Below are 12,017 nucleotides of genomic sequence, written 5' to 3'. Positions count from 1 at the left end.
CATACAAAAGTCTAGATTAAAATCAAATTAAACAATTTACAGTATTAAAACCATTCATACATACAGTTAAAATAATTCAAACTCAGTTTAAAATAATACAATTAGGCAACAGCAATGCAGCACCCTTCAAGACCTGTCCTTAACAGCTTTCAGTTCCAAAGGCTTGTTGAAATAAAAAAGTCTTTGCTTGCCGATGGAAGGACTGTTAATACCAACCCACCACCATCTACTCACCACAGCTAGATAATCCAACAGTTTTAATGGGTATGTGAAATGTGTTGCCTCCCTAGTGGGATCCCTGAACCAGAACCTCTATATTGCCTACTTGCCTGGAAAGTTGAGTATATGTTGCTTCTCGTGACCTAAACATGAGATCCAGATATACTGGAGGGCAGAATGTTTAAATTCCAAAGGTAGTCTTTGATATTACATACCTCTTTCCAGTTGGGTCCACAGAAAAGGACTGGTTTTCTTTTCTGTCTCCCCCTCCCCATAATATATACACGCACTTTGGGCCTGCTGGAGAGAAACGTCCCAATTCATAGATGGGCAGCAGATGAAATTGAACCTGCTTCTTTCCCTTCCCTTTTGCCTTCCCTCAGCTAGAAGGTGGATGCTGCACATTGGAGGTGGTGGGGAATGATTTCCTTCATCCCAAGCGATCTTTTGGTGTGGTCACATTACCGATTTTATTCTGGACTAGTCACAGTGTTTTGTTTGCCAGTACTAGGTCGTAAACACAAGATCTGTTATCAGTATAATATACAAGTTTTAATTTGCAGTAGTAGTTTAAGTTATGATAGTACTTCTATTTGCAAGGTACTGTTTTGGATAAAATTTTCCAGTATTTCAAAATAACCAGGAGCCTAAGTGGAATTCTGACATGGGGTGGTATTTATTTATTTATCTTATTTAATTTATATACCGCCCTAAGCCCGAAGGCTCTCTGGGCGGTGTACAAAAAGATAAAAAACAAGCAATGTATAAATACAATAAATCAAGAAAACAAAACAAACAAACAATAAAAGAACCAAACAACATCCAAAATACAAATAATGATGAAAATGCTTTTAAAACACATTTTATTCAGTGCTAGTCCTACTCAGAGCAGACTTGTTGAAGTTCATAGAAATGACTAACTTAAGTTCATTTCAGTGGATCTACTCTGAGTAGGACTTAGTTGAATACAACCCATGGAATTTACTTACTTGGTCAAAGGTCATAGATTTCTGACTGGCTTGTCAAATCTCATTCTCTATGCTCAGATATACTTTCTGTGTTAGGGGTTTGGATCTTTTTGCATATTTACATATTGACTACAGTCACACAGCGTCATGAGTTCTGAAGAGTACAAAGCCCCTGATGCATTGTAACTGTGAAATGTGAAATGGAAATGGACTGCCTTCAAAGTTGATACCGACTTATGGCTACCTTATGAATAGGGTTTTCATGGTAAGCGGTATTCAGAGAAGGTTTACCATCGCCTCCCTCTGAGGCTAGTCCTCCCCAGCTGGCTAGGGCCTGCTCAGCTTGCCACAGCTGCCCAAGCCAGCCCCTTCCTTGTCCGCAACTGCCAGCTGAGGCGCAGCTGGGTCCTTGGGACGATGCAGCTTGCCCACGGCTGCACAGGTGGCAGGGCACATAACCCCTGAAGCAACAAAGGAGTGGGTATCATTTAATAAAATGGAATGGAGGAGGGGGGCTGCCCCAGAATGACAAAAGAAAAACGTAGATAGGAAAATACCACGTAACCCCTGAGCCACTCCCTGTGGGGTGATCTTTAGCTGGCCCTTGACACCCAGGAGACATGAGCGGGGCTTTGAACTCACAGACTCTGGACTCCCAGCCAGGCTCTCCTCCCCACTGTGCTATGCCAGCTTGTCAAGTAGCCTAAAACAACATTAAAAATAAACACATACATACAGAGGTAGTAGAATAAATCTTTTTATCCATAAGATAGCAATGGTGGTCTCTCTGCTGGAGGCTCTGCTCCCCACTGTGCTATACCAGCATGTAACTGTGGAATGTATGTATGTACAAAAACAGTTGTGACCTGTATAATATACAGCACACAAGATAACCCCACACATGCTCTCAATTCATAGTAGTATTGCATCGTAGGTTTGTAGTTGTATAGTTGCAGATATATAGTTAGTAAACCTTGGACAAGTACAACACAATAATTTTTGCTTGAAGTCAATGGATTTGTCATAGATATCTCTAATGGTGGTGACTAGGGTGGGCATTAGTGATGCTGCTTCTTGCAAAATTATTTAAAGTCTCATTGAAATTAAGTTGCGCCTTGGGACAACGTTCTCTAATTTATACCAAAGGAAAGTTCCTTAAGTGAAGGAAGCAATTGTTGAAACATCCCAAGATACTGTTAATGACATAACAAAACCTGGCTGTGCTCATTTTATCTTTGGATCAGGGCTGGTGAAGTAAAAAATCTAGGGGTGTGGGGAAAAGCGCAGGGGAGACTGACATAGCGGATAGTGAAGGAGAGGCCTAGGGAATCTCCTTCCTTCCTAGAAAGAACTGCAGCTTGTGAACTCTTGCTTGAGAGCAAGAGTGTAGGGAGGGGAGGAACAGAGTCTAAACAAGGCCTTTGAACGTGTGATGCAAATGAACTTGCCACGTGGTCTACTGTAATTTCTCAGGAAGAGCACATGGTTTATTATGTATGTCCAAGGGCTCTTGATTGCTTTCCTAGCAGACACAGCTGCAGTGCTAAGAATACTCCTGTAAAATAGAGTTGAACTGAAGGCAGACTGGCTTTCGTTGGCCCAAGCGCTTTCTAGGAAGGTAGATTGGCTTTGAGGCATCCTTACAACCCTCAGTGATTATTCAGTACTCTCCTTTACCTGTGCAGAGTTTGTTTGTGAGCTAGTAATACATGGAGCTATCTGTGAATCCCTATAAAGCACAGGGTGATTTTCTTCTGAAATTCCTTGGTCCGTTCCATTATCCAGTGTATGTTTGAGATATGATTTCTGGTGTCTCTTCTCTTTCTAAATCCAGCTTGGACGTCTGGCATTTCTTGCTCCATATATGGCAAGAGCCTTTGTTGTAGAATCTTGAGCATTAGTTTACTTGAATGTGTCAGTAAAAAAAGCATATACATTTTCAAGATGAGTTGCTGCAGTAAAAATGGTAAAAGCAACACGCAACAGTGCAGTTGGTATAGTAAGTTATGCATTCACATACTCCAGATTGCACCCAACAAGAAGGTAGATTGAGCCTTATGAATACATTGATCGCTGATGTGCAAAGGTTAAAAGCAGCCGCCAAATGCCCTCAAATGTATTTTTCTTTAAGATAGTGAGATCTTTCTTTTAAACTACTAAAAATAACCATGTGGGAAGAGGGGGGGAAATAGAACAACCATTCTGTTCATAATGTGTACAAAAATTAATAAAGGTTTTTGTTTTTTTTAAAAAAGGGGAGGTATGAATCCCATATTGATTTTCCTAAAAGCTGCTTTTGAACAATGGGGTGTGGGGAAACAGGTAAATGGACTAATTTATTTCTTGTGCATAAGATGGTTTGGGCAGTAATAGTGAATAGGCTGCAGTCAAGGAGGGGGCACTCCTGAAGTCTTCCCAGATAGTGCAGACCCCAGTAGTACCAATTTATGGTGATCCTGTGCAGATGGGCATGGACAGGAAACAGCAACATTGGCATATGTCAGGTAGCCTCAGTGGCAAGGAATGCTTTCTACCATCTCCGATTGGTAGCCCAGCTACGTCCCTATCTGGACAGTGACGACCTCGCCTCAGTCGTTCATGCTCTGGTAACTTCTAGATTGGACTACTGCAATGCGCTCTACGTTGGGCTGCCCTTGAAGACAGTTCGGAAACTACAGTTAGTCCAGAATGCAGCGGCCAGATTGTTGACGCGGACAAGAAGGTCCGCTCATATTACACCCGTTCTGGCTCGTCTGCACTGGCTTCCTATTTGTTTCCGGGCTAAATTCAAAGTGCTGGTTTTGACCTATAAAGCCTTACACGGCATGGGACCGCAATACCTGGTGGAGCGCCTCTCCCAATATGAAACTACCCGTACACTGCGCTCAACATCTAAGGCCCTCCTCCAAGTACCATCCCATCGAGAAGCTCGGAGGGTGGTGACTAGAAATAGGGCCTTTTCGGTTGTGGCTCCTGAACTATGGAATGGTCTCTTTGATGAGGTGTGCCTGGCGCCGACGCTGCTATCTTTTCGGCGCCAGGTGAAAACCTTTTTATATTCCCAGGCATTTTAATGCGTATCATTATATGTATTGTTGTATTTTGTTACTGTTTGATTATTTTTGTTTACCTTTGTTGGTTTGATTCTATTGTATTATTGTATTTATATATTCCTGATTGCTTTATTTTATGTACACCGCCCAGAGAGCCCTTGGGCTTAGGGCAGTATATAAATTAAATTAAATAAATAAATAAAATAAATATGTTGCCTTGACATTAGCGGGCCATGTTTTGGGCATAAAAGCGAAGGCATTTTCCATCAGGACAGTCAAAAAAATGAAAGCAACTAGGATTATAGTTGTCAGTTACACATGCTGGACACTCAGAAAGAGCTGGAAACTCTAACCGTTTTTTACGCGGGGCAATAAAATACATTTTTTGTAATATTCATGTGAATTTTTACATGTATTTCATAACTGTCATATTCTTTTTTGTTTTGTATATGATTTGTTTTCATTTTATGTACGTTATTTAGAGATTTATTGCTCAATTATGATACTTAAAATGTAGATTATTGTTCTTATGATTAGCAACTGTATTGAATGTAGAATGTATATTTTTGTTGAAATGCAAACCACTTTGAGATTTTTTGAAATATAAAGTGCTATACAAATTAAATACATACATACATACATATGGTTTTTCTCACTGGCAGTTCCATATTAGAGGGCCTTGCACATTTTTACAGAAAGATTAAAAGTCAAATGTAATAAAAACTACAGGTAGTGTATACTCTTGAGTTAAGAACATTTCATTTGGATGAATTTGATGCTTTTGATCAGATAATGATGCTTTTACGTAAGTTTAGTGATCTCTGTTAAGGAAAGTAAGGTGCTGATTTAATTAAAGCAGTTTTTTAATTATATTTCAGTTAAACAGTGGAATCCCTCCTGCATTTCCAAAGCTAAGCTTTATTTTTCCCCTTTTAATTGCAGAATCAACTTCACACCTTCAACGATGTGTGTAATAATGAATCATTGGTTTCAGACACAGAAACGTAAGTAGCTTTATTTCTTTTGAGTATCTTCCATTTAAATGCATGCCTCCCTACTATTGGAAATTTACATTAGAATCTGCACCTCCCCACCCTCAGTTTTGAGGCGTCAGCACTCTACATATCCAGGCCCTAATGTTACATCCAACATGCAGGCCTTGGATGGGACTGGGAGATGGGGCAGATGCTCTCCGACTTCTCCACTGTGGGCATAGTTGCAAGTCCATGTGAAAAGAGCTTCTGACCTGCTGCTGTCGGCTTCTGCCCACCACTTCAGTCAGCATCCTCAAAAGTTGTAGCCATTCTCGTTGTCAGCGTTGTGTTGTGACTTGTTGCTTTTGTGAAATAAACGCAAATGCCTGTCAGAAGTTAAGATGAGAGCTGACAGTTACTTCTGAACAACAGTAATGTCTTTACATTATTACAGTAATGTATGAGAAATCCATTTGAATTTCTATCCCTTCTGGTTTTGTAAAATGTCACAGTAGTAGAGGAAAGATTATGAGGGCTTTAAAATAGCAGCACTCGTCTAAGTTTAACTCACATTGCTATTCTTGGCAACGAACAAGAAGTCTCTCTCATGACATTCAATAAAATTTCTTTAGTACAGTTGTGGGCATGGAGAATAGCTGCTATGGTCCCAGTTTACCCTTGCAGAGACATTTCTGAAGCCAGTGATCAAAGATTAATTGAGAATCAACCAACACTTGACCCAGTGGTGATAAAAGATAAATAATGTTCGTACCTGTTGTAACAAATGTAAAGAAAGAGAATAAGAGTTTTTTAGAATATTGGACTCTAATAAAATAATTGGAGTATAGCAGATTTTTTTTGTTTGCTTATCCACTTGTCTTTTGGCAATAGTTGGGAAAGTTGATGTAAAAGGGAAAAAAATGATAATAAAGGTCAAAATGATGATAACATTAATAAATACAGGAATTGCACATGATCATTCCTAATTCATGACTTGCAGAAACCAGTGACATTTAAACACACAGGTAATGGTTAATAGCCTGTTTCAGGACATGTTTACTTAGAAATATTACATTTCAGTGGATTAATTCTTTAATCTACACTGGCTTCAGAAAGACACTTGTAGTGTAATAGTATATTTTGTCATATTTATTCTTTGCCATGGGTTTGAAGATTAGTTTAAACTATTTTTTAGCTATATATGTATCAACCATTTCTATTTTGTTCAAAATTAAAGCTTGAACGCAGCTTGAATATGGAAAGTAATTCTTAGTTGTAAATTTATAAGGAAAGAGTAATTGCCCTTTGTTTATGAGAATGAACATAATACGGATGAAAACACTTACTTTTGGTTTCTCCATTTTTTATATAGGTCCATTGCTAAAGAGCTTGCAGACTGGCTGATCAATAACAATGTGGTAGAACATATTTTTGGACCAAATTTGCATATTGAGGTAGGTTTAAAATAAAGTAGGATTTTATTGCTTAATTGTGAAGTTTTGTTTTTAATTTTTTTCTTACTGTTTTCCAGATCATCAAGCAATGCCAAGTGATTCTTAATTTTCTTGCTGCTGATGGCCGGCTTAGTACACAGCATATAGACTGCATTTGGGCTGCTGCACAGGTATAAATGCACGTAACAAAAAAGGGTCAAGAATATGGTCTGATTCTGACATAATTCTAAACCATGGTTTACTGTTAGGAGAATGAGCTGTGGTGAGGCTTGGGCTTGCACATTCTCCCCCCCCCCGCTCTTTTGTGTGCAATGGAAACAATTTTGAGTTAGTTGTAGTTTTCCATTACGTCTGAACTCTTAGAGCTTTAGTGTATTTTGATTTTGGTTTGTTCAAAGAAAGATCCGTAACCATGGTTTGACTCTGGGTTGTTGAACTTATCACATTGAAAAAGAATGACAGTTTTCCTGAATTCAGACACAGTAGGAAACTTGGTTTATTGAAAACAGAAAGGGAATGCTCATAATCTTGTTACCTTGCACATGACCCCAAGACTTGCCATGGTGCCTTGCAGGAGTGAAAAGAGGAGAAACTAACATGGCCATTAAACACTAATTAAAGCCAGTACTATTCAGCTCCTCTAATCGATGTAGCAGTGGGCAGTAGTAAGCCCCAGTGGCAGGGCCAGTGCCAGAGGGTGGCCAGGTCAGGCCCTGGCTGAGGGCCCCTATGGCCCAAAGGCACCCCTGAAGGGCCCCTCCTTGGGGTGGGAGGGTACCGCTCCCATTCAGTGATCTGCTACAGTGGCTGCTCCTGATTCTGCTGCGATCAAGGAGAGGGAGCTTCCAGGCACCCCCCTATACAGACAGCGCAGGCTTCAATAAGCCCTCACAAACGCCTTACCTACCTCTTCTGGTGCTCTGAATGTCACGTGCACTATGCCTGCCATCAACAAAGATGGTGGCAGTGGCTTCCCTAAGGGGCAGATGCCCCTGCCGCCATCTTAGTTGATGGCAGGCATACTCATGCAGCACTTACAGCATTCACAGCAATGGAAGAGGTAGGTGGACACATGGGCGGGCGCTGCGGGCCCACACCCAAGGCCCAGGGCAGGCTGGTACCCAAGGGCCCAGTCATGCCTGGTGCCAGCCCTGCCCAGTGGCCTTAAACACTTGGTGCCCCAAAAAGCCTTGGGTGAAAATATACATCTGAAGTCGATGCCCAAACTCAGTAGCGAGAGTGCTAATCACACTTCCTGGGTTCCAGTTCCAGTAAGCCTTCTTGAGCACCCTTGTTATAAAAAGGCAGGATATAAATATTTGGTGGGGGATAGTTTCAGAAATGGGGAGGTTTAAATCCTGTTGTACAAATAAACCTTTCTGAATACCTTCAGTTATATACCAAAGAATCCCAAGTTGTGCAGATACCTTTTGTCCCCAAGCTTTTTCAGGTTGTGCCTATAAACCATTTAAAAAAAAACAAAAGCAAAGACTCTTGAAGTGCCTAAGTCCATGCACGATACCAGGATTTGATTGGTTTTCTTGCTTTTAGACAAATTGTGTAATGCGCACTATTTTACAAGGTGTTGCAGCTCCAGAATGAACCATAGGAATCTGTTGGGCAGAAGTACATGGAGGTTAAAGTTTGTTCTTAAACAGTTTTAAGAAGAGAACAGAACCTATAATAACTAGCCTTTTTTTTTAGAGAGACAGCTGTGTCATGTGCTTGGAAAGCAAACACCTTAGTGTGAAAGGGGGGCTTTCAGTGGGCCTGAAAATTCCCAAACGGCTTCCTGTTTCTTGTTGCTCCTCACACCAATCCTCTGTCCTCTTAGGCAGCTGCTTTGGCATCATTTTTTAAAACAAGACCACATTGTTGCCTAGCTGGCAGTGTGTTCAGCATGAGAGCACACCAGTTTTATACTCTTTTATTTTAAGATTTTTTCTTTTATGGAAACAATTGTGCAGACCAACATAATGTCCCAGTGTGAGTTCCTTTCATGTCCACTCTGCAGAGTGGAAATACAAATGTCCAGACAGATTTTCTTCATTCCGTTTCCTCTAATGCTAACTTATCTGAGTATAGACTTGCTTTCCATGTTGGTAATGACACATCAAAAACCATTAAAACTATCCTTTTTAGAGGCATATCTAGCTATCATTTACATGTCTTTTATTACATTTTGTATGTTTCTAATTGCTACAACACAAGTTTTGTGTGTACTACTTTCATGTGCAAAATATTTTAAAAGGGGGAAATTGCCACAGTAATGAAATATAGAAATAATTTTTACAAATTACAAATGTGTTTCATTTTCATTGACTGTATCTCTTCGCTTTGCATTTCTTTTTGAAGTTGAAGCATTGTAGTCGCTATATACACGATTTGTTTCCCTCGCTGATCAAGAATTTGGATCCTGTTCCACTCAGACATCTTCTTAATTTAGTTTCAACACTCCATCCAAGTGCACATACTGAACAGGTAAAAATGAAGAATTTTAAAACAGTTCACTGGGAAGTTCTCTTGCATGTGGTCAGTTGAAATGAACAGAACTTACATATGAATGCAGCTGTGGTAAGATGAAAACCTTTGCATTTATTTAATATGGACTGTGTTTATATTCTCTATCCTCCCTTTTTGTTAGAGAAGAGGGTTTTTTAAATACGAGTTTGAATTTTCCAGTTTTAGTGTAAAAACAATATAGTTGTGTATAAAATTATATTTTGTTTGTGAGGTTTATTGAATAACAGAAGCAATAAGTTCTTTTTTCTGTTAGAGTACAGCTGTCTGCTTTAATTTACAGACTTTATATTTGGCATCCATGCTCATTAAAGCATTGTGGAATAATGCACTAGCAGCTAAGGCTCAGCTATCAAAACAGAGTTCATTTGCATCTTTGCTCAGTACAAACCTACCAATGGGCAATAAGAAAGGTGGGTGTGTATTTGCGTCATTGATTTCATAGGTAATTACCAAGTTGAATTGAAATCTTACAGCTGATTTTATTGAAAGAAGATTTAGGCATTTTCCATGCAATATTTTTACTGTTGCTGGTTCCTTATAGCTTTTTAGATAAGAGGCAACCAAGAAGCTTGTAAACAGAAATTGTTTTCTCACCTTTTTTTCTTTAAAGGCATTGGATTTTAAATAATATAGTTTCTTGTTTAGCCTGAACCATGTAACTAAAGTTTACCAACTTTGGAATAATCCAATATGCAGGCTTGTTCCAAATCAGGTAACCATACTTACCCAGTAACTACAATTAATTGTAATTAATTAATTAGAGATTTCCTGGTTCTCCAGTGAATACCAGGGCACTCCCAAGTGGGTATTGCTTAGTCATTTTTAGCACTGTGGCTGTCCCAGATTGTGTGGTATCCGTTCTGTATAGTTACTTCTTACAAAAGGCAGCTGTTAATAAACATGATGTTTTATATCTACTATTTCAAAAGGTTCTTAAATAACCCCAAATAAGAATAGGAACATACTGTATATAGACCAAAGTTATTTCAGCCACTACCTTTAAATAATATAGACCAGGAGTGGCTAATCTGTGTTCCTCCAGATGTTCTTGGACTACAGTTCCATTCATTTCTGAAGATTGGCCACTGTGACGGGCTGATCAGAGCTGGTGTCGAACAACATCTGGAGGCCCGCAGGTTAGCCCCTCCTGTTAGAGACTATATGTTGTGTGATAAGCTTAAGTCACTTAGACTGTTCTTCCCCTTTTTGTTCACCTCTTCAGAGGAAGAAGAGCTCCGAAGAGCGGCTCCTTCACCATGTAAGTTATTGTAGAAGGGCACTTGAAATATGAGTTTGGTGTCATGATTATTCTCTAGGTCAGGAACCTTTGTATCACCTCTTGTTTTGTACAGATGCCCTCAGCCAGATGTTCAGTCCCATCACCACCTGAAATTGGCATGAGAATATTCTGTAGCATTTGTTTGTTCTAATATTTTAAATTATAAACCACCTTGGCAAAAAGGCAGATACTTATGCTTTATTTGGCAGAGACTGAAAAAAAAATTAAACCTCACAGCAGATGGCAGTTTGAATTGTGTACATTCACTCACTTTGGGTTGATTCCAATGGTGCTGCTCAGTTGACGGCAAGACTTCCCTCTGCTGATGGGGAGAATGGGGAAGGAAGCAATTTTGTGGTGATATCCCTTCCCCCTACAGCCCACCACCATTCCACCAAATTTGCCCTGGAGGGTTGGGGGATCCTCTAGGCAGATTTAGTATGATGGGCTGCAGGGAGGAGTGGGAATCAGTGAGTATCACTTATCTGGCAGGGGATATACCATGATCATGATGGGGTGAGGCTCATTCATTGTACTCCGGGTGTGTTGACCCCTGCGATTTCCCCAAATGCTATGCAGGAAACTCGACTGCATAATTTGCATAATTTCCCTCTCCATCCTGCTGACAGAAGCCTTATCACTAGCTGGATAACCCCATTAAAACTCATGATACTTCAGAGCAGAAGTTCCCCAACTGTGGTCCGTGAGCTTCATTCAAGTGGTCCATGGCATATCATTCACTACTCATACTGATTTTTTTATTATATTATTATTGCTTCTTTTCTTTCTTACATTGTACATATTGCATGACAATCTTAACTGTAATACAATAAAATATAATAAATAATAGAAGCAATAAAAATACAAGTAAAATCATATAGATCATCACATTACAATTGCTACAGCAGACAGAAGAATCATTAAGCTCTCTGCCAAGGCCCTCGGCAGTCTGGGGGGGGGGGAGTTTGGGAACCACTGCTTTAGAGGATTAAATGCATTTAGAACCTTTTTTCTTTGGCCCATCTCAAGATGAGCTCAAGGTCAGTTTGCAGCAGTGATGTGGCGCTTGACTTGGTGTCAGCCCTGGGTTCTGCCAAGTCAAAGAATGAAATTGGGCATGGAAAGACAAAGCCAGTCTGTGGCAAGAACAGCAGCAGAGCTCCTTTGTTATAATTAATCTGGCTGTCTTGAAGCAAACACATCAGTCCTGCATTCGCATTATTTAAAGCATTAATTTTCTATTTACATGGCGTAACTTGAAAAGTTTTTCCTAAAATAGGGTCACCAGCAGCAAGTCCCCAAAGCAGCGACAACAGTGATACTCATCAGAGTGGAGGAAGTGATATTGAAATGGAAGAGCAGCTGATTAGCAGAAATAAACATGTCCAGCAGCGGCTTTCGGATACAGAGGTAAAATTAATAGTATTTTTTTCTAATGATTATCAAAGGACCTGTCAGTATAGGGAGTGGTGGTGGTGGTTATTACTATTACTATTACATTTTGAGATGAAATACCAAGATGGTTCCCCCTGTTTGTTCTTCATCTT

The 12,017-nt window shown here is 39.8% G+C and overlaps 1 protein-coding gene across 3 annotated transcripts in view; it reads left to right on the top strand.

Moving 5' to 3' along the window:
• Window positions 1-12,017, top strand: part of USP34 (ubiquitin specific peptidase 34) — a 192,519-nt gene that overhangs the window by 46,495 nt on the left and 134,007 nt on the right. For all 3 annotated transcript variants that reach the window (XM_061625788.1, XM_061625787.1, XM_061625789.1), the window contains 7 exons: window positions 5,183-5,244; window positions 6,587-6,668; window positions 6,746-6,838; window positions 9,024-9,149; window positions 9,472-9,601; window positions 10,414-10,449; window positions 11,750-11,880. In XM_061625788.1, coding sequence (XP_061481772.1) covers window positions 5,183-5,244; window positions 6,587-6,668; window positions 6,746-6,838; window positions 9,024-9,149; window positions 9,472-9,601; window positions 10,414-10,449; window positions 11,750-11,880 — 660 coding nt within the window. The remainder of the gene's footprint in view (window positions 1-5,182; window positions 5,245-6,586; window positions 6,669-6,745; window positions 6,839-9,023; window positions 9,150-9,471; window positions 9,602-10,413; window positions 10,450-11,749; window positions 11,881-12,017) is intronic.

Source organism: Rhineura floridana, chromosome 4 (assembly GCF_030035675.1).
Source record: "Rhineura floridana isolate rRhiFlo1 chromosome 4, rRhiFlo1.hap2, whole genome shotgun sequence".
In the NCBI taxonomy this organism is placed as follows: Eukaryota; Metazoa; Chordata; class Lepidosauria; order Squamata; family Rhineuridae; genus Rhineura; species Rhineura floridana.
This window is presented reverse-complemented; position numbering and strand designations above follow the sequence as displayed.